This window comes from Simochromis diagramma, unplaced genomic scaffold (assembly GCF_900408965.1).
Source record: "Simochromis diagramma unplaced genomic scaffold, fSimDia1.1 OVJJ01000705.1, whole genome shotgun sequence".
NCBI lineage: Eukaryota > Metazoa > Chordata > Actinopteri > Cichliformes > Cichlidae > Simochromis > Simochromis diagramma.
The window spans coordinates 771289-794209 of record NW_024387448.1 but is presented as its reverse complement, the minus strand read 5'-3'; the positions used below and the strand labels follow the sequence as shown (position 1 = coordinate 794209).

Here is a 22921-nt window from a genome sequence, read left to right as displayed (position 1 = left end):
TTTCAGTTTAGTCGTTACTTCATTTCCGGAGGGAAGTTTCTGGATGTGAAGTAAACCTGAGTCAGGCTAACTTGCTACCCACTCCAGTTTACTTGCTGACTTTAAAACAAGTGGTACTGATTTAGAGGGATTTAAAGTATAATTCTTTTCTTTCTGTTTTTTGAATCTATTGTGAAATCTTTTGTAGCTTTCCTCTTGGTTACTAAAAACATTCTTCCATGTAGACATGCTTTCGATATTTGTCCTGAGAGAAAACTGAACTTGAACTTGAACCATGAAGTAGCCGCTCCCTTTGATGTAGCCACAGAGGGGCTCTTTACTTTCAGTTCTTATGCATTTCAAAAAACTGCCAATAACTCATTGCATTATTACATCAAAGTGACTCAGAAATTGTACCAGACCTGGACCTTTATTCAAGCTCGCCATTGAACACATACCTGGAAAATACACTATGAAATGCATTCGAGGCAGGGCCTCTCTTATTTGCTGCTTCTTTTCAAAGTTAGTATTTGTGCTTTCTACAAGATCCAACAATCAAAACATCCTTGGTTTCTTCAAATGAACTGGAAACAGGGTTATGCACTCAGCATGCAAATTATGCAAAATAGCAGATCATCACAAAACTCATACTTGCTGTTTTTCCTCTGCATCCTACGACGGCTCCTTGGGCAAAGGCTGGAAAAGAAGAAGCAGAAGGTCACCAAGGAAGAGAGGGCCGGCCTTCATTTTATTCAGTTTTCCCTCAGCTTACTGGCCTTAGACGCAGAGCAGCATATGTCCATTTAAAAGCACAGATGGCACATCTTCCAATTATATCTAAGGCGAGACGAAGGAAGCTGAAGGTTATTTTGTTCTCTACCAGATTTTATGACCTCCGAGGACACTGCTTCTCCCCTCAACCAGAAAATACGATCAAGTAATGGCCAACGCATCATCTGCATTAAAGAGCAGAGGACCTCTCTTTTCTTCCATCAGTGGCATCACACTTTTTTTTTCATCACATTAGCTGTGAGGCAGGGTGATAAACAGTGTTCCACTTTATTTCTTTGTGAACGGAACTTCTTGCCGCCCACATTCATCTTAAGGAGGACACGACAACATGCTGTTTTCCCCTCGACCATAGGAGAGATACAGCTTCCTCGCTTTCTTAATATTGGTGAATGAGCCACTTTTGTGCAGATAATGACTCGGCTAATCATAATCAGAAAGCTAATGGTCTGTTTAGCCAATCAGAGGAGCTAAGGCGAGACGGCTGTCTGGGCTGTGCATTGGCATTCCCAGCAGCGGCTGCTTTCCCTTCGGCTGTGCCAGGCTCGCAGCACTAAGGCAGACTTGGTATTCCGCTGCCTGCTCGGCCGGTCCTTCTGTGATCTGTCTCTCTGTCTGTCTGACCAGCCGACTGGCCCCCGCGCTGTCGAAGAAATTCAGTCCTCTGAAGAGGCGCTGATCCATCACACCTCTCCAGCAGCATGTCATCTAAATGCTAAGTACTTCCACTGCATCTTTAAATCAAAACAAGAAAAGAAATGAGCACGGGAGGCGAGCGCTTGAAGGGGATAAAAGCTTATAAGGGCACAATAGAATCTACCAAGCAAACCCTTAGCTTTTTGATTACATTCATTTTCAAAGGAGAGGAAATGTGGGAGGGGAGAAACTGAGTGAATAAGCATGAGAGACCCTGTTATACTTTTAAATGTTCAAGGAATACAGAGAAAGCATGGTTTTTGCCCCTAAACATTCCCTCAAAGAATATCATTTTGTTGTTTTAGTCCACTTCAAACATCATCATATATGTGCCTGAGCCACTCCCGCAATAAGGACTCCCTCCCGCTCCCCCATCTCCCCGTCTGAGCCCAAGTCTTTGCTATCGATTGGAGCGATTCCTGAAGTCAGGGCAAGTGCTGAGGCGGCAGAAGCGGCCGACACTATTAACTGCTCCTACTAATTAAAAGGGTAACAAGGTGAGTTTGGCCCCGCGGGACAACTGTGCAAGAGACGGAGCCGGCTGTTGGCCCGCCATGCACACCGGTAAACAGTGCTTAGCGCCTATGGTGTTTACAAGACAGAAATCCAAGGACATCGAAGACATATTCATCTCCCGCCGGCACAAGGGATGGGGGAGATTTACAGATAAAGAGTGAGAGAGAGAGAGGATGCGCACTAACAAGCGCTTTGCTAATTGCTTATATTGCGGTGAAATTGAAACATTTGGACCTCGTCTCTGAGCTCGGGGTGCCCTCGTTTCATCATCACTTGTAAACACTGAGCACTGTGCATAAATGATAAAGTTTCCCAGTTCAAATGAGGTGTGCAGCACGGATCTTTGAGAGGGTGCCAGTGGAGACTGGCAACACAAAAATAATAATATTAAGGGATTCAATTAACGTCGTTCCTTATCATCAACACAACATATTTTAGGATCAAAGTATTTTTGAGATACAGTATGCCTCGCATTACCCAAAATAAAATCATCAGCCAAGGTAGCATTGCAACTCGCAGAAACCTCTGTAGCTGAGACGAAAAGCCACTGCAGGCACAGCAGACGGCTTGTTTGCTCAGTGCTCAAGGGGAAACAATGCAGAGGCTGCATATTTGGTGGCACTTCGAGCTGCAAAATTGTCACCAACAGCACAGCGTGCCATTGTAGAGAGAGGTGCTATGCTGCGCCATCACTGCAGTAAGTAAGAATCTTTCCCCAGGGGTCTCTCCTAACAAGTGGACTCCTGCACAGGGTTCATCAACCGGAGCCTCAGAAAGGTCCCAGTCATAACAAATAACTGGAGCTTCTGCTGTTATTAGCCATAGCCAGAGCTTACTGAAGAACCTGGGTGGATGGTTCACACTCACCGTGTGAGCCTGATGTACTGAAGCATCAGAGCATCACACCCAGAGCTGCCTCTGAGGAAAAAACCTGATTAGTTTCCAAGCAGCATGTTCTGTTTGCTGCTTTATTTCTGATGTGCCATCTGCAGAAAAAAACCCCTCTATTTTTCAAATCTTCTAATTAAGTTTTGCTCTTTAAAGCTGGATTTAATGAATTCATACAAAGCAAGCTATAGCCACAAAATTGGCATGATCCGGAAGACTTGAACCATGTGCAAGTCTTCTGCAGAGAACACAGATTCATGTATTCACTAAATAAATGAAAACAAATTCAGAATTCATGTTCAGTGCAAAGTAGAACACAAATCAAGCATATTTTAACAGCCTGTGTATTGATTTTGATGCTGTAAAGAAATTCATGAGGCCCCCAGAGAAAGATGATAAGACACATTTAAAGTTTCAAATGCTTTGCAAAAAGGCCAGCTGGAATACAAAGTCTTTACCATCAGCTAAAACTTCACTAAGCTATTATATTGTGCTTTATATTAAAGTATTAAATGCAAGACTGAGTACATATACTGGTGAAAAAGTGTCAAAAATAAAAACTATATATTATATAGGTAGATGGTGCTGCATGCATTAATTACAATTAAAAACATATTAACAAATGTACTTGAAAAACAATGTTCTGTGCTACTAAATCAGCATTTGAGTAATTGTATTTGCTTTCTACACTGGGAACAGGCCTGGGGTTTGTTTTGAGGATGACTACAGCATTTTAAATTAGACAGAAATGTTAGCTTGTAGCCGGGTGCATCATGGGGCTGCAGCACTGAACAATTTATTAAAAATACATACACTAAAGATCCAAAGGGCTCAAAAACATCCTAGCTTTGAAACGGGATGCTGCTGAGCCTGCATGTCCGGTCTACGCGAGAGCTTTTCTGCATCACTGTTACAAAAAAAAACCGTGTTGGTGCCCTTTGGCTTTGACAAATTTACACCAGACAAAACTCTGGAGGCAGGCAGAGTACAGGCTAAAACACAAATGGCAGTTCAAAGCTTGCCAATGACAGAACTTCAAATAGGGGAGCCGGGTACAGTGTGCTGAAAGTGACAGCAGAAGGGACCGCATTCACTCTGGACTGGAAAGAGAAGGGGGCAACATGCGCCTGGCAAAGTCAAACTGACAAAAGAACTCTTTAATAGATAATGGCAGTACCAGAGGAGGCAAAAACAAAAACACAATGTGTTACTTTATTATAGCATGTAAATGAATACCACAGGAAACACTATAAACTGAGAATGTGATCATGAAGCGTCCTGCAGAATTCCTGCACAATAACACAACACCTATGATAACACAAATGGAAAAGGAAATGGAATGGTGGGAATATATTAGCTGTTTCTCTGTTTTCTGAACATCTCTATCAATCTAGCCTATTTCAATACATTTTCGGCATCTCTCCCCATGCTATCTGCTCAAGACTGATGATCGTGCCACAGCGTGTGACAAACAGATGAGGAGAAACCAAAGAAGCACATTTTTCTTTTCCGCTTGATAAATAGAAGATCTGCAAATGAAACTGAAATAAATAGTATATTTGCTTATCAAGTGTAACCTCTGTGTACTATGCATTTGCTCGGCAGGGGCACCCGAGCGTTCGAACATCAGTCATTTTATAAATGTACATCCAAAGGCAAAGCAGCCCAGCTACAGTGTGTTATCCCCGATGATCCAGAGAGGGCCTGTCAGATACAATATGACAGGAGTACCGTCAATTCACAAGCAGAAATGGGTACGAAAGCCTGGAGGTGGGCCAGTAAAACATAAAAGCTAGACTCCATGCTCTTTTGTCTGATGTATGTATCAAAGAAACAACGGCGGCATGTTCCTGTCATTCGATTATGAGTGAATTAAAAAGAACAGTTTTAGTAAATTACAGATTTCTTGTGGCAGACAGCAGTACTACTACAAAAGCAGTGAAAGTTAAACCCTGTTTCATTCAAGCGAGCACACTAGAATTGATTTCAACAGTTTGTTTTTGCATTATTGTTGGAATTTTACTTGCTGCTGCACAGAAATTAAATAATTTCGGCACTGAATGAGACTGAAAGCCAGCAGAGCAATGAAGGACATGGTGCACAGCATGCATATCTAATATCTGCAAATGTTCCAGGCCTGGTTTTTCAGTGCAGTTTGAAAATGCAAACATTTTTCTAATGACAACCAGTTTTGATTTTCTGAATCATTATTTTCTTTCTGTAATAGACCCGAGACCATTTCCTCTTATTGGAAGAACATTTTACTGTATGTTTCCTTCTGAGCCTTTGGCACAAGCAGTTGCTATTAAAAAAATAACCTACTTTACTTCTCTTATTATGCATTTTATTTGGGCTAAACTAATGCTGCTGGTCACAGTGCTACAGCACCTAATCAAAGAGATTCCATCATCACAACCACCTTTATCTAAAGATGGTGCCCCACTGAGAGTGAGTCGGTTTGAAGAGATTCCAGAGGCGACAAAGAAGAAAACAAAAAAGAAATAATTTACATATCCTAAAAAAATACAATGAAATCATATAAAATACAAGTGCAAAGTTATATGCTAATGAAACTGCAAGTAAAACTAAACCAACACTGAAGGACCTCTTGAAATAGAGCTTTTATTCTCAGTAGGGCTAGTTGTTTTGATAAAGATTTTATAGCAACTAAAGTGATTATAAAGAGTTCTTATAAAAATGTAATTACATGTACAGATGAAAGACAGGCGGCTAATGTGAGCCTTCAGCACAGCAGCCAGCTCTGCTGCATTTACTTTACTTTTGAAAACGACTTTACCGAGTATTATGGCGTAATGCAGCTTGTGTGTTTGACACATATATACTCCTTTTTTTCTACAGAGACAGCACTTCACTATAATATATCAAAACAGCCACTGTTTTTGGTTTGTTCTTGTTCTTATTCTTTGTGTTATTATTGCTTCAGAGACAGCTATGACATTTTTAAAGAAGGCTACACTTAAATGACTGTGAAAATGTCTTGTATCTCTCTTGGTTTATTAATTATTTTAAAAAAGAAAAAATGCTTCTATGTTCTTCTTACTGTGAATCCTATCAAGACCAAGAGACATCAAGGTGTTGGGACATCTCTCAGTACTTCCTGACCTTCACACTTTGTCTGTAACACCTAGTCGTTGCCTCCAACTGAAGACAGAAATCTCAGCTCAGCTCATAACTGCGCAGCCACATTGAATATCACTGTAATTTTAGGAAACTCATACCCTAAAACAGGATAGTGTGACAGTGTATGATCAAGTGAATAAGTAATCACTCAGCCGTAGAGACCATATGACAACCATCAGTTGAGAGGGAAAAAATGAGTAATCCTCAACTAGAAAATCTCGAAATGTTCAAATGCGTGGCTTGCTAGCAGATAGCAGTTTGCACGGAACATGCCACCTTGTCTGCAAATAGTAAACAGCTGCTCTCTGAGCATTAGTAAAATTGTGAAAAACAAGATGCAAAGCAGAAATAGACTGCAAAGCAGCTTTGAGGCACAGCTTTTACTGTGAAGGAGGAATGTTCTCTGTTATCATGTGAGTTGGTGTCTATCATGCAAACTACAAGCAACCGCTCTAATCTCCAAGCAAGCAAATCAATGATAAGGAGATTCTTGCTATAGCATGAACAGGTCGAAAATCGGTCAGACATTTTTCCCTCATGTCCAGTATGGTAGTCAAAGGAGTCCAATATGGTAGGCTAATTAGCTAACTGAAACTAGTTAGCTAAATATGCTGGAAGCATGCTCACCAAACTTTCAACTGCCCAGCAAGTCATGTTAGCCCGTATGCTAGAAAATACATTCAGTCCAGTGGTTTAGACTAGTTGAGGGGAAAGCTTGAAGCTAGCTACATGTAGCAGCTTACTTGTAACCTACCTGCTAATTGCATAACTTGGATACTACTCTCAGTTTTGGTGATCTATGAGCATTTCTGGCTGTGGTGTATGACAAGCTGACTTAAAATAAAACACACTCTCTCTCACACAGTGCCCACAGAAAAAGTGTGTTATAACTGTATCATAATAATTCTGGGACAAGAATGAGGGTCTGTGGCACAGGAGAATGATATTTATCTGACTTTAGCTCCACCTGTTATTAGGATAATTCATTTTTGGTGGTTATCGTGAGATTTATCATGTATATCATGTTCTACCTGTAGGGCTGAGATAATACCACCTGCTTCTCATGTTATTTGAATAATTAAGTGGTATAAATGAAATCAAACACACTCGGTAGAATTCTATTCACTGGAAAGGTGAAACAATGACTGCAGTGTTAGTTTTCACCAGCTGTTTGGAAAAATAGAACACCATTTGAGATAGATGACATGCTTTGACATTTTTTGGCAGTGCACCTGAGGCTCAGTTGTACTGTTTTTTTGTTGTTCCTATTTGGACACAACATCCTTTTCTAGCCTCTTACACTAATGATTCCAAGCCATACAGAGAACTGTCATCTCTACCGCAGGTCTCCAACCTCACCAACTAATCAACAATTTATTTCAAGAAGCTGCAGAGAAATAGTTGTGTCCCTGACAGAGCCTGGGAGTGTGTTGGGCTGCCTTTGAGAAGCAAACTCATTAGAAGTCTGTCTCTGGTCAGATGGGCTGCCAGCACAGCAGTGACCATGGCGACACGTGACTTGGCTGCCTGGTCCTTTGTCGTAGACACTGAAGCCTTTATAACTGAGGTGCTAGCAAGTGTTACATAACGACACTGTGGAACTACATCATCTGTCCATGTAATTTTCTCACTTCTTATGAAAGAAGTGAGAATTTCATAACTCCTTCATAACTGGACGGGAACATTTGAACTGACACAGTGCCAAAAATCTAGTTTTATCTGTTTGTTTTGCCCTTTGGTGTCATATTTGGAATGTTTTCTAGCCAAACACCTGTTTTTCTTTGCTCTATTTCTCATAAAGGCACACCTTTTACTTATTCCTTCCTGTACAAATCAAGATTTTTGTGTCATGGCATCCTTTCAAAAAGCCGGCAATGCTAACTGGCTATGATGTCTTTATGTTTACAGCAACACTGGCAGGACTACACAGACTGGCTTTTTTTTTTTTTTAACCATGGCTGACGCTGGAACAAAGAGCACATAGCTGGAGGAGGGCCACCAGAGCAGAAAAAAAGAGAAAATGCTAAAAAAAAAAAAAACATGCAAGCTTCTCTGACCTACTGGGTCGCTCAGTGTGTGTACGTCTGTGCGTATCCTGTTCATTTTGTAACCCTCCTCATTTTGCCAAAAAATGCCCAACTACGACTGGTCGAATCCCCTCCAGGCCACACACTAGCCCAGCAATGGCATTTGTTGTGTGGGTGTATGAAGATTTTTGGGGTATTTTTTTTCCACCAACCATCGAGTTATTGTCTGTGGGTCAAAATGCGCACGAGTCTGCAGTCTGACTATGATCAAATCAGGATTTCAAGTACTTACATTTCATACTTTAAGCTCCCGCTAGCCTGTGAAGTAACAATATTCAGGAAAATAGTCCTATCTTTTTTTTTCCGCACTGAAGAAGCATTTCTGATATGCAGAATTTCAATTTGAGCCCATCACTTTGCAAACGCAAAGCATTAGCAAAGGCTGATATTAGAGCTCAGTAGTGCTCTCAACAGAGCTCTCGCCAAGCAGAGAGCAAGTGATGCAATCTCACAAGCCTCTCACTTGCCTAAAAGGAGTAAAACTAATTTCACTGTCCTAAATTCTCCCTGGCTGTCTTGTCAATTTTCCACCTTATGAACATTTCCAGCTTCCGTTCAATAGCACAGACCCCGGCATGCAACTGTGCTCTTGTGTAACCCCGCAATTTAAATCCACCCCCCCCCCCCCCGTGTCCCCGTCAAGTGTATGAAACCAACCTCATAACACCCCACCCCAGCCCTCCTGAATTGCGCTTTCCACCTTGGAGAATATCATATGTAGACCTTTCAGCAGCTCACTAGTGAAGACAAATTGCAAGCTTGTTTGGAGGGGCCTCTAGAGAGTGATTCATATTAATGGCTAGCTGGCAGTGGAGAGCGGGCTGCATATGCAAACTCCATTAGCAGGTTAGGCTGGAGTGTGTGACCTGGCAGTGCCACCATGAGCTGCACTCACAAGAGGGCGGGCGGTAAGGAGGAGGCTGAGGTGATGGGAGGTGGTTGTGTTTATAAAGAGCTGCAGGTGCAGTGACATGTGTCTAATATGGGAGTGTCTATATATTGCAGTAAAACTGACAAATCACTTAATTAATGTGTGTTACAATAGTTAGACTTTTTTTAAGGTTTTATTATACCTGTGACGCTGACACTGCAACTCCAAAAAATGCATCACGTACAGTCAGCATATAAAAGTGCAATAATTTTTTAATTAAAGTCGACAGTCTACACTGCTGAAGCAACCAAAGAGTTTCTCAAGGCAAAGAAATTTTCCATGACAGCATCAGCCACCTGATCTCAACCCAACGGAGCACGTTTTTCAGTTACTGAAGGTAAAAAGACGCACAATCAAGCAGCAACAGCAGCTACATAAAGACCTGGCAGGTTATCACAAGGGAGGAAACACAGTGCTTGGTAATCTCCATGGGCTTTAGACATCAGTCAGTCATTGCCTGCAAAGGATTTTCAATCCAAGTATTAAAAAAAATCTTTATATTTTTTTTGTTTGTCCAGTTTCTTTTGAGACTTTGAAAATGGCTAGGTGGCTGGCAGGGTGTATTTAAAATGGCTGTTAATGGTTCTTAACGGTTAATGTAATACTTTTGTTAAACCCCTTGAATTAAAGCTTTTAAGCTGAAAGCCACTGTGTGTGTACAGCCGCAAAATTCCTGTCATCCAGGCACTGTATATGGAGCATTAGTGCACAGATTTGTGCATTTTCTTTTATATCACAAGGTTCTTTCAACATTATCATTATTATTAATAATAAATAATTATATAATGCATGAGGATATACACATATATATATATTCTCTTTAGATACTGTATTTGAGGTAAAGAACAAAGACCTCAACAACTAATGAAACATACTAACATTTTTAACATCTAGTTGCCCCAAAAATGTCAAGTATTGAAAGTAGGGAAGGCCATGGGGTTGTTAAAATAAAAAGAGTTTATCCTCATGGGAGCACTAGTGTGCAGCATCAAATTAATGGCAATTTGCCTGTTTGATTAGATTTTTGGTATGCAGAGTTTGTATTTTGGCCTGAGGGTGGCTCATGTCCAGAATAGATTATAAAATGTATTATCTACATTCGGGCCTGATATTTGAACTAGAGGAAAGGTCACAGCGTACACATACACACACACAAAAGTCCTATTCTTTTTGAGGACTGTGTAGATTCATATAAAAAAAGAGTTTCCAGTGTTGACCTGCACAGTTCATTATTTGACATCAGTCAAATAGTTGTTGAGATGTCTCTGTCTGGGCGAAAGTGATAGGCTGACAGGTTGACGTCTCCATTGTCAAAACTCCACCCAGAGAGATTTTATTAGATTCTCTTCCTTTCATTAATGAAAGCAGCACTCCATAGAAACTAGCTTGAGCTGGCTGTAGGGCTGCCACAAACAATTATTTTGATAGTCGACTAGTCACCGATTATTATTGCAATTAGTCGACTAATCAGATCATGCATCCATTGGATGTACAGCTACAGCTTATTACACCAGCAGCATCTGCTCTTATATAACTATCATTAGCTTACAGCTTTAAGTGTTTAAGGTATGTGCTAACTAAAAATAAAGACGATGAAAGATGCTGCTGCACAGAAATTAAAAGATGATAGTTTATTAAATTTTAATGAAATTTGCAGATTGTTTCGGTGAAGTTTAATAAACTCCTTGCTATATTCTCCAGCATCTCACACTTCTGATAATCAGTTGTCTGCTTGACGTTTATTCAGCTGTGTAAAAACTATAACTTTAATCTCAGCCAAACCGATTTACTCAGGAACAAATAAAATACTAAAAAAAGCCAAACAATAACATTTTTAAGTTATCTAAGTGACTTATATATGTTTAACCTGAGTAGCGAAAGACACGGGCTCTAGTGAGCCTTGCCCCCGGCTCGCTATCGAGCTAGTGGGTAACAGACGTCTCCGAAAACGTCGGCGCGCTTTTGAAAATATGTGGTGTCTTGACAAACTGAGCAGATATTTGAGGTTTACACAGTTACATTCGCGCCTAAAAATATTTTAAACGTTTATTTTGTGACCCAGAAAGAATAATAAGAGTAATAGAAAAATATTAAAACTAACTAGCTGCCGCCATTGTTGGAAACTGAGCTGGGCTGCGCTATGAATTCTGGGACACAGCTTCTTCTTCTTCAGGGTTTAACGGCAGCTGGCATCCTTGTACATGCAGTGCTGCCCTCTTCTGTTTCAGTCCGTTATTACACTCTTAAATCCTACTACTTATTCCTGCGTCTTTTGTGATCTTACAAAGCTTCAAACGACGCGTCGACTATTAAATCAGTCGTCGACGATTTTGATAGTCGACGTAATCGTGACTAGTCGACTAATCGTGGCAGCCCTAGCTGGCTGACTGAATTCATATAGATTTGATAAGTTATTAGAAAGAGATTTCATACTGGACTTAGATATGAAAAAGAAAAAACGTCGGCTTCAATGTATAATTATTCTAACCACATTGTCTTTTATTGGATGCATGGCTTTCTGCATGATTTGCCATCATCAGGTAGATTTGTCACTTTGTTGTATCTGCTAGCTCCACCTACATCAAACCTGTGCACCTCAGCATGAATAAAGAGCCATTATCAGCTTTCAGAAAACCACACTCCCCGAATGCCAGTGTGTAATATGATTATTAACCACGTGAAGACAGATTGTCTCGCAATTAAAACCTCCTCTCTGCACTCTCCTTCTCCCAGATACTTGCAGATGTGGACAGACAGAGCTTGGCCGCAGGCCGAGAAGCAGCCAAGTCCTCCATCCTGTTCTCTCTCTTCATCCTTCTATCCCTCCTCCAGCCTGATCAATCCTCTTTATAGATTTCTCATTTTCATTTATCTTCCAGAATGTGCTTTCCTCCCATTTTAGGTCTTACAACAAATACCTCTTGATACCTCCTCTTTTCTACTGCCAAATCCTTCCTATCCCTGCCCCCTCCAAAATACATAACAGAAAAAACAAACAAGCAACCCCCCCACCCCCCCACCCCCCAAAAAAGAAACCCACTGACATCACTTCAGATTAACTTCTTCAACAAAAATCTGTTCAGCAACAGCTAATTAAGAATGTGCAGAGGAACACATCATTTGCATTTTTTGTATATGTATGTACAAAAAGCAAAACACTAACCTAAGTGTGCTGTCAGGATACATTACAGCACGGCGGGAATGCATGCGTGAAATCTGTCACAGCTGCCCAGGGCTGCTGGACGGAGGAGGCAGAGGAGCGAACAAGATGAAGAGACATCAAATGAGAGAGATAAGAGAGAGTGAAAATCAACAGAGCCGGTCAGAGGCTGACCTTTGGCCTTGTACCTGACGGGAAGGACAGCGGTCTCTCCTGCTCTGTCCATCTTGTCATCTCTTACTGACAACACCAAGCTGTTTCACTTGCACTGCCTCTGTAAGTTATACCCCTCTGTTTCTTTCTGTTGACATAATCTTACCTGAGGCAGATATCAGGCAGGTAAAAAAATGTATTCACTCTACTGGCATGAAGGTACAATCAAAATAGTGTTTGTCCATAAATATGAGCCTACTTCTTTCTATTGAGCCACTTACAGTTATTTAAATGATCCAATGAACTCATGTATGTTCTGTCGAAAGGAGATAGCTTAAAGGACATGGTATTCCACAGAAACACACAAACTGTTCTTTGGCATTGGCGCTGTGACACAATGGGTTTATGCCAACAATGTGATTGGTCTCAGTTCCAATTTGTTGCGCATGGATGCTTGCACAGGACCTCTCGGTCTCATGTTTGATTGTACTTTCACTGTAAATCCTTTTCCTACATGCAGAACTGAAGTCCTGAGTCCAAAGCAAGGTTTTTTAGATTGATGCTCACTGACAGAAATTGTGTTTTTATTCATTAAAAAAAGACTATTTTTCAGTGATTGTGTGTATTCAGTTTGTTTTGATATTTACCAAGACGAAGCAACTGTTATAAAGTTTAAGATCTGGAGTTATAAACAAAAAATCATGTTTTCATCCGAAGCATTGTCAAGAGATGCTAAGAATTTCTAGATATCTCATGCTACATTAGGCAACAACACTAGCTGGAGACTGCTGCGGCCAGAATTCTGCCAATCATGTGCAAAGAGCTTGATGATCTTGTCGCCTTTGAAAGCGCTGCTTTGAAAAAAGGGAATAGGTCTGCAACCATTTCCAGTCTGTTGCTGTCTAAAAGGGTTGCACTTGACTAACTCAGATGGATAGCAATATGTTGGGAATCTGTCTGCATTTTCAAATTTAATGGCAATTATTTGCACATCTTCACTCTGAGAATGATTGAGAGTCCGAGGGAATGAGACAGACAGCGGTTGTTTGCAGACAGGTTGTCTCTCCCCAGGCAACCTGTGCAATCCCCTTGTGATCATAAGCGATCGCCCAGAGGTTGAGAGGGTTGCATGTTCAACCTTTGGGTCACTGCAATTTTTTTTTTAATTGACAACAACCACCAGTTTGTCCTACTGGCAAGAAGGTTGCTGTCCTATTTTTCCTCTAGTATGACTGAGCCATTAATATGCCCAAAATATGTGACAAAAGCTCCAGTCTCTTGGCTAACAAACAAACTTTTGTCTCTCCACCGCCGTAGATTTTATCATGCATTGGCAGATTGTTAGGCCTCGGTGTCTGATACTGCTGCAGCTGATGCCAGAAGACAACTTGTGCAGATTTCTGTGACAGATCTGCACAATCTGTATTTGACACCCTGGGAATGACAGCGAAAAGCCGAGCAAGCAAGGTAACACTGGTAAATGCAAAAAGGTGGTGCAGAAATAAAATTAGAAGAGTTATAAAGTCAGCCAGTTGGCTCAGAGATTTAATGGCCACAGTTTGGCTCTTTGCTGTTCAAGGAGCAGATGACTAAAAAGAAACTTGTCCAGCCGAGCTTGTCACCAACAGTCGTTAGGCCCTCTTCAAAATTTTCATGAACGTGGGAAGCGCAAACTATTCTAAACAAAAGTATAGAGGACATGCAAGCAGTATAACTGGGATCGGTTGACGTTTTTTGGAGGAAGTGTATTTGTTTCCATGACTTGTCAAGGACAGGTTATCAACAACATATCTCCACAAGTCATAGCAGGAAGGTGGCCACCTGCTGAGGGAAATGCATTACATTGAATTGTACAGAAAGAATACAAAATTGCTCCATTTTCATGGAGCATAGAGCTGCATAGTGTGAAATTGCCAAGAGATATAGTGTGAAGCACACAGTGACAGAGAGACCTGTATCCATGGTGACTCTAATGTTCACTAAACAAGCAGTAATGTCTGGAGGGTAGATATTTTTCTTTATTCTTTGCTTTCAAACGCATTCATAATGATTATTCTTTTGCACTGATACAAAAAATATATGAAGTTAACCCTCGTGGAGACTAGCAATGCTCCTTGTGCATTGTTTCGCTGCTTAATCAAATGAGAATTAATCAGTGCTCAGTAAGCGATGCAGCACTGGCAGCTCTGAGGCATTGGATGCACTGTGAGAGGAGCCTACAGAGGACCAGATGACACCATATTGAGGGTTTTAAAAATTCAACATGTTTTGCATTCGTTTAAATCTCTAACAAAGTCAGAGAGAGGTCAGACACTAATGTTATCTGTCTGCACACTGCCTAATGCTTTGGTCAACATTTTTACATATTACATATATCTGTCTTGCATTTGCATTTGCAGACGTTTTCCATCAGCTTCCACCTTCTCCATAAAAACACAAAGACTATAAGAATAATAACTACAGAACATTTGTTCCAAATGTGTGATTCACTTGCAGTTCCTAGCTCGTGTGATTTGGTGTCAGATTCAGATTTGACTGGCTTCAAATGATTTGTTTTAGCTTTGGGAGGAGATGACTGAGCCTTGGCTAGTGTGTTTAAGCCATTCTGTAAAATAATCCAGGATGTAGGAAAAAGAAAGTTTTCCACAAGTAGCCCAGGTAATATGGTACATTCAGGCTTCAGTGTTTCAAAAGTTTGAATTACCAAAATTCAAAACTCCTGTAAAAGTGTAAAACAAACCAGACTGAGGCCTAAATATATATAAAAAAAATCTTCAAAGTTTGATCCCACAGAGAGCAGTGCTGCATGAATTTTCTGGCATCTTTGTTCCACTATTGATGCAGTGTTTGAAACTTGGATGCTGACCTGCTGTTTGACTGAAATATACTCCCTGTAGCCCAGGGCTCAGGCTTCACCTGACACTATCGGCTGGCGGGGGGTTCGCTCATGCTGAAAATGTAGGCGCATTGCTGTTATGTGCATATGGCGTATATTAATGTCACGTCTAGTAAATTACCGTGACGGTCTTGATGCGACCACTGCCCCTGGTGCAGGTCCAGCCGGATCGGTTGAACAGGAGGCTGCAGACCTCCCCCTCCATGCAGGGAGCCATCTCACACCACTGACGGCTGCGAACAATTCGCGCTGGGAGGCAAAGAAAGACATCAGGTCAAAGAGGTAAATTAGACAGAGAGACAGATTCACAGAGCGAGAGAGAAAAACTGCAGAAAAAGTCAACTTTTTTTTTCCCCTTAACAAACAAATCTGTTGTTTTTATGCTCACCAGACACAAAAGTAACCTTATACGTTGATGTCTCTAAAAGCCTGTAGTATTTTAATGAGGTTCTTGTTGAACTAGCATGTCAGAATTGCCTGTGGTAGTAACCTTTACAGGCCAGCTGGCGGTCCATAAATTACTCTCTTGCTAATGCAAGCTTTCACTGCAACTGCACAGAAAGATTGCTTCCCCCCCTCTTCCCGTTTTGACATTTTTTTCTTGGTGGAAATTAAAACATAATAATGTTTCATTTGTTTAAGCTAAATTATACTCTGAGAAGTTGAGTCCAGCTACAGCTTGGCCATAAATTTGATCCTGTTACAAAATGCACACATCTTCATTTTTCTTGGCATCATCAGAGAGCAGATGAATCGATCTTTTTCCCCCACTGAGGTCCTAATTAGGTGGAGGCTGTGGTGGTGGTGGCATATCTCCATTGTGTTTTACAGGTGTAGCCACAATTTAGGCGATTATTTGTTTTTAGCCTGCCTACCTAAAGAGATCATAGCTTTTATACACTGGAGATCATTGTGGCCATATTAGAACGGGACAAATGACATGACTGAAAATTGGTCAAAAAACACACAAAACGCAGATTGTAATAACAGACAGGGGCCTTTTTCAAAAATTATTATATATTATATATATTTTTGTTTTTTACATGTGTCTTGTTGTCCAGTAACTGTGGGAGGAGAAAACTGTGTTCATTTAGCATGGACAAATGCATTAGTAAAATTGATGCAGCAGCACCATGGGTTTTTCAGTCTACACATTCTTCTTGTCAAAACCTGATGCCAACAAACCCACAATGCAAATTGAACATTAACAGATCAGTGACAGATTGGGAATTGTTGAGGCGGCGATGGTGAATAATAGAAGGAAATGGATTGCAGATGTCTGGTTAGACCGCTTTTTTATTTTATTTTATTTTTTGTTGCACTCAGCACCCCCAGATTTACACTTTCAAACTTGCAGTCTTAAGCCCCAATGGACAGTGACATTATTTGAGCACTTCTAGCGGGTTTTACTCAAAATAAACCACAAACAACACAGGCAGCTGTGTTCCCTACACAGTAAACCCACTTATGGAGGCATTTGGCCAACATGTTAGTGGCAGGCTAGCAGCTGTAATTTGGTTTTAGGCCCTCGCAAATGTCAAATGTATTATTTCTGATGTCAGTATTGCTATGGTGCTGGACTTATTGTTTTTAGACTTTATGCAGTTGTGACACAAATGACAGCTGCAGGGGTCTGTAAACCTTAAATTCATTTTCAGTAGCATTTTATAGATAGATTAGAGAGAGGAGATTACATATCAGAAAGGCAATCAAAAACAAGCCTTTCTCCAGTCTTCTTAAAGTTATTTGTTGGCAGAAGACGTCAGGCTGTCACAGCGTAACCGAGTGATGCTCCCATTCTGCAGCCTGACTGCATGACATTGAATTAACATTCGCCTGTCGTCGAGGTTGATAAGCACTGATTGTTCTTTACACAGCGTGCTAAAGCAACACTGAAAGGTTATCAGCTCTCTGCGGACCTGGCTGGGGCCACCGCTCCTGCCTACCCACGATCCCCCGGGGCAGCACATTGTGGAACGAGGTAACATGGTGGGCAAATTGAAAGAGAGGAACTACAATTCGCTGAATGTCCGGAGGAGAGCTGATGGTGGAACCGAGAGGGGAGCCGCAGAAGGGGAAGAGTAAAGAGGTGCGGAAAGGGAGGCCTTGTGACATTTTGCTGTGAGGTATTCCTGTCCAGGCCTTGTTAACGGTCTGAAATTGGTCTTTGGAGTGTCAGACCCCAACTGCTAGTCTGCAATAAAGATCTGCTGTCTTGTGGTATTTATCAAGCTGGCCGAATAGCACCCTCATGTATGTAACGCGGCACACACAATCACTGCTGTGTAAATACAAAGCCATTCTCCCTCAGCAAATAATGGATATTATTTACTCATCGTGGAAGGAGCTGTGCTTTTTTAAGCCTGCTCTCATAGTGTTGCCATGCAGCCAGGGAGAGACAGCAGTTCAACGAAACAATACATAAACCTGTCGTCGCATCGTACAGAACGAGCTTAAGAAGATAGTTTAGCTTTGCGACTGGATTCTGAGACAAAATGGTCATTTTGGCATCATCCTGAGTGGGGAAGAGGCAAATCTAAAGTGACCTTCCTCCTGACACAGCAACGTGCCGCGGTGAATTTTCATTTTCACAGCTATCCGTCAGGTGCAACAAAGCGTAGATTTATCAGTCAGTTGCAGATGTAGTTTTGAGTACATCACAGGGCCAGCAAAACTCAATTTCCAGGGCAAGGAATAAAAGCTGAGCTGGCAAAGCGGTGGGAGTGCTGACTAACCATGGAGTGCATCAGGCCAGCCAACCCAGAGTCACGCAGGTTGGCTAAAATAAATGCAGTTTTCAGCTCCTGCTGTACTATCCGGGCACCCGATAGCTTGCCCTTGTTACTTTTTCAATGCCATCCATGACAACATGAGTTGATCTATGATGACTTGATGAGTCTCCTGGTGCTGAGAGCCGCGGATTGGTGACACGGCGTTAGGGGGGGATGAGAGCATTGCTGTGATAACCTCATGCACGACAACATCATGAATAACGCGAGCGGCAACAAAACGGCAGCGCTGCAGTTCGGCTTCAGCCTGTCTCCATCCATCAAACCTATCGCTCCCAAAATGCTGGCACGCACAATTGTAGACACATTAAAAAGCTTAGACGTTACAACCACCCACCCACCCACTAAGCTTCTGTGCTAAAGCTGTCTGAAAATATCTGTCTGCTGCTTGATTTCACCCTTCAGTATGCTTTACATGCTGTGGGTATAATAAACCTGGCTTGTTGGGTTACTCAACTGGTGCAAATTGCTGGAAATATTGTGGCTATCTTGGCATTATAGTTTTATCATGGTGTTTGAACAGATTTTCAGGCCTGTTTTGTAATGTTTTCCTGTTTGTTATGGTAACAGCAGAGATGAAACAGCTGGCTGTGGTGGCTGGAAGAGAGGAGGAGAGTGTCTCTGTCTGGCCGACACCTGGGTGGTCTGTCGTGTCGCAGTCGCTGTCGGAGTCCCACCCAGGGACCGCGGACGTCAAGCCAGGCTTATCAGCTGCCAGGGTCCCTGTCGGGGTACGGCTCTGGACCTCAAACTAGATCACACGTAAGACCATCTGTCCCCCCTGCACACGGTGCCAAGCCCTGCCCAGCGCAACACAACACTGCCAGACGAGACTCAGAGCAGGACAGGAGGCACAATGGCGACTTCTAAACCAGACGCGCTGCTAATCTGATGAAATTCTGCCACCGCAGAAGAGCAAAAAATAACATCAAATTTATACTCAAGCCACAGGCAGCTCATTCAAAATGTATTCAGATGAAGAGAGAGACACTTTCTCACCAAGGACACACCAAAGGATTAATTGCATCGAAGAAAAAAAACAAAGCGACGAATGAATCACTAGAACAATTAATTAAGGGCATCTTTTGAAATGGAATAATGGAACTAATACTGATGATTCTTATGCAGTAGTAAACACCCTACAAGATTATAGCCAGTCATTAAAGCTGGGCACCAAAAACACTGTAACAGGTTTTTATGGGTTTTCGGGCTCACGTTAATTAAACTTCAATCACGGATCAATCTGCAACATTATCCTGACAGCATGGGCCTGATGGGCTGATGATCAGCCCGCCTACAAAATGTATCCACACATAATCATGTATTGTGTTTGTTGAGAATCCAGTTAGTTTCCTGTTGCAGTTTTTTGGGGGGGCTTGCTTTGCATTTCTGGTGGGTAGTGTTTTATTTATGGTTGTTGACACAGATGGGAAGTTTAGGCTCCACTGATCAGAAATCAATAAACCATTAGTAGAGTTGTACCATAAAAAAATTATGGTTATGAAGTGGTTATAACCAATCTGGGTTAATCCATCAATCAACTGGCTTTTCATGAGCAACAAACTATTGGTCAATTACAGAGGGTCAAAATTAACCAGACGCCAAATATTGTATTTTCAGAAAATACCTGTTCCATATTATTGTAGGGTCTACCTTACAATATGAAGTGCCTTGAGTTGACTGTTGTTGTGATTTGTTGCTGTATAAATACAATAAAATTGAATTCAACTGAAAATTTACACTCTTTTAACTACACAGGGGACAACTATCAAAGTTACAAGTGCAACAGTGATACAACAAGACTTTTTATCACTTGTCATTAGCCTTCCGTCTTTTTCTAAAGCTGAATTTTGTCACTGCACCGAATCTTTCGGATTTTCTTGGCATCACTGCTGAAAGCAACGTTCCATAGAAAGTTCATTCAAAGGTAGTAAATTGCGCACTTAGACACACTAGTAATCAAACGCTTGTAGATTGCAGGGTGACTCCATTTCCATGAAAAACTATTAAATAAAAATCTTAAAGGTGTTTTTACTCTCTGCATAGAGGGCTTTTAATGTGAAACATCAGCACATCCTTTTTTTTTTAATTGCAATTGCAAATAAAAGAAACATTTGAACTCCTTGGTGAATAAAAATATTTCTCCTAAACAGAAAGAAAAAAAAACAAGAGCAACAAATTCAATTCAATTAAAATTAACTTTACACATTCAATAGGGATTTATTTTGTGCTTATGCAACACTGAATAAACATGCATAAGACATGGCTGTGTTCCATATGAAGGATGAAATTGCTCATGAAACTGCTGCTATGAAATATACATTCAATAAATATTAAAATGATCAAAATGAGGTAAATATGGAAGGAAGTGCTGTTAGCACTGCAGGCAAACTACGCCGACAACACTAGCAAATGAATGTCAGATCAGAAGCAAACATGTTTTTCAAAGTCACGCTTGTTTAAAACGAGGGCCTGGCTCTGTCTGCAGTTAAAATAAAGAGTACATCTAATCCTCTCGGCTATGCGTCTGCAATATAAATACGAAGAAAAAACTCTGCTTTTGTTTTGTTTTGATGCTTCTTCTAAATCACTTCTTTTGCCCGTTTATTGTCAATAACGCTTTGACTGAGCGCAAAACGAGAAGCTTGAACCCAGCATATAAACGGTCTCCCTGCAGCCTCTTATCATGGTGGCCATCGAGCTTCATACGATTACCGTGTGATGTGGTGGCATGGCAACAACGGGCCACGCAGAGAAAGGGAGCAGGAGAGACTCGGGGAGCAGATTAGAGTGAGAGCAGGGAGACAAGCAAGGAAAAGCACATAATCCTCCTGTGTACAGTGTGCAGACTAAACCTGCACAACCCTGACATACAGCAGCACAAAAAGAGGGCAAAAAAGCTTGAAATACGCCTAAAAAAAGAGTAACAAAAGAAGTAACTTGCAGAAAAAAAGCCACTGCCCTTGCTGCAACATGTTCAGTGAAGTAAAAAAAAACAAAAAAAACAGGAGGAACAACTCGGTAATATGTCATGCTGCACAAGCAATGCAGCTACCGTCTAGGATAATCAATTCATAAATTCACAGGTAACAACAGACTTTATTCACTTTGAGGCTTAGATAGTTTTGTCGTTATGTAATTACTGAAGGCAGAATACAAGCAGGACGGCAAGGGAGATAAGAAGAATTGTCCAATTGCCTCTGTTAAGCCATCAGCTGCAGATTGTAGTAACTTTGAAAATGTCTCAGAGGTTACATCAGACTAAGCCTTGGATTTTAGTTTCGATTCATTACAGGAAACAGTAAAGGCCCTCAAATCCCAGAGCTTTTCGTGGTGATTATAACTCTGCCGATGACTTGATCCAATCTGTGCTCACAGTGTAAATTGCACGTATACACTCCAAAAGGTCAGCTGCTCACGGGGTCAAATGTCAAACTGTGCACTTTATCAGTGTGTAGTGTGAAAAGTCAATCTCCCAAAGTTCTGTGCACAGCAACCAAAGCTGACAAGCATCAGTTCTTTGAAAATCCAGTAACAGACAAACATAAATACGAATAACCCTCCACACTGGTCATACCTATTGGGTAAAAATGGATGTTTATCAAGCTTCAGTTCTGACTGTAATCACATTACCACTCACCATAGCTGACAATGGAAATGTTGGAACATTATTCTACCTCAGGTGAAAATCAAAGGTTTTACTTCTATACTCTGTTGAGTGTATTCAGCTGTTAATTTTCCAGTGTTAAAACACTACATCTCCAAAACCAGTTATGTAGATGTTTGTAAAGGACATATCTAAAGTCTGAATTCACTCAATAAAGCTTCCTTGATCGCTGTCCATGGTGCTGATCGTTGAGCTGATCTAGCTTATGGATATCCTGGTGGATGAACCGGCCTTTGTTCTATTAGGTCAGTCGCCTAATGTCTGCAATATCTTTGGGTATTTTACGCCTTCTAATTCATAATACATTATTTGCATGCTAACAGCTAAAGTTTTGATATCCTTAGATCTGATGTCTTTACCAGCTTTAATCACACTACTGGAAATAAAGGTGGACCGTGCAGGTTGTCGAGATATAACAGGATTTGACACTGTTGCATCTGTGACTCACACCTTTCCAAAAATGCTCTATTACTTCCAAAAGACAAGTTATCCCCCCGCAAAAATAACCTTCCATATTTCTTATTAGATATTGAACATGTAGATCCAGCTGCAGAAACCGGGGGAACTAGAGAAGACTATGACGTGGCAAAAACATATCCCACTAGAAGTGAACCAGGGACATTGCAGTTATTTGCTAATCATAAGTCAGCACACATCTTAATTTTTCAATCCTTGGTCTCAGCATTTAATAGCTATTGGTAATATGTATGAGCATGCTCTTGATCTTTCTACCGCTTTATAAAATGAATAGTTACATATTCAGTTCAATCCAGTTTTAACTAGAGTGTGTGCCACCCGTTGACAACAAAAGCCATCTCAAGGTGCTTTGTATTGTAAGCTAAAGACTTTACAGAGAGAAAGCCAACGAGCTGATGATCCTTTATGAGCAAGCGATTCGCAACAGTGTCCTCACTTTGTAAGACGAGGAGACCTCTTTGTGTTACAAACTGTAACATCCAATCTGTAACACCCAAATGCACACCTTTGTCTCATTTAGTGGCCTCATTCAAATGCAGATCCACAAATACAGAGAAATTAAAGCCATATCCTCTCTTAGCTACTTGTCTGCAACGTGCTTCCACTCTCCCTCTGGATGTGAGAGCACCACTCATGGGTTCTCTTGCAGGATGAAGGAGGACACAGCGCCTGCCTGGCCAGATATCAGAAAACACTGCTTAACTTGTCCATCGGCAGGTTCAGTCATAAAGAGTGCACTAAAAAGGCCAGTT

The 22921-nt window shown here is 41.2% G+C and overlaps 1 protein-coding gene across 3 annotated transcripts in view; it reads right to left on the bottom strand.

Moving 5' to 3' along the window:
* tafa5l (TAFA chemokine like family member 5, like) overlaps positions 1–22921 on the bottom strand; it is a 44939-nt gene that overhangs the window by 4684 nt on the left and 17334 nt on the right. For all 3 annotated transcript variants that reach the window (XM_040013867.1, XM_040013868.1, XM_040013869.1), the window contains 2 exons: positions 15358–15485; positions 631–675 (listed from right to left, as the gene is read on the bottom strand). In XM_040013867.1, the coding sequence (XP_039869801.1) occupies positions 652–675; positions 15358–15485 (152 nt within the window). In that variant the 3' untranslated portion in view covers positions 631–651. The remainder of the gene's footprint in view (positions 1–630; positions 676–15357; positions 15486–22921) is intronic.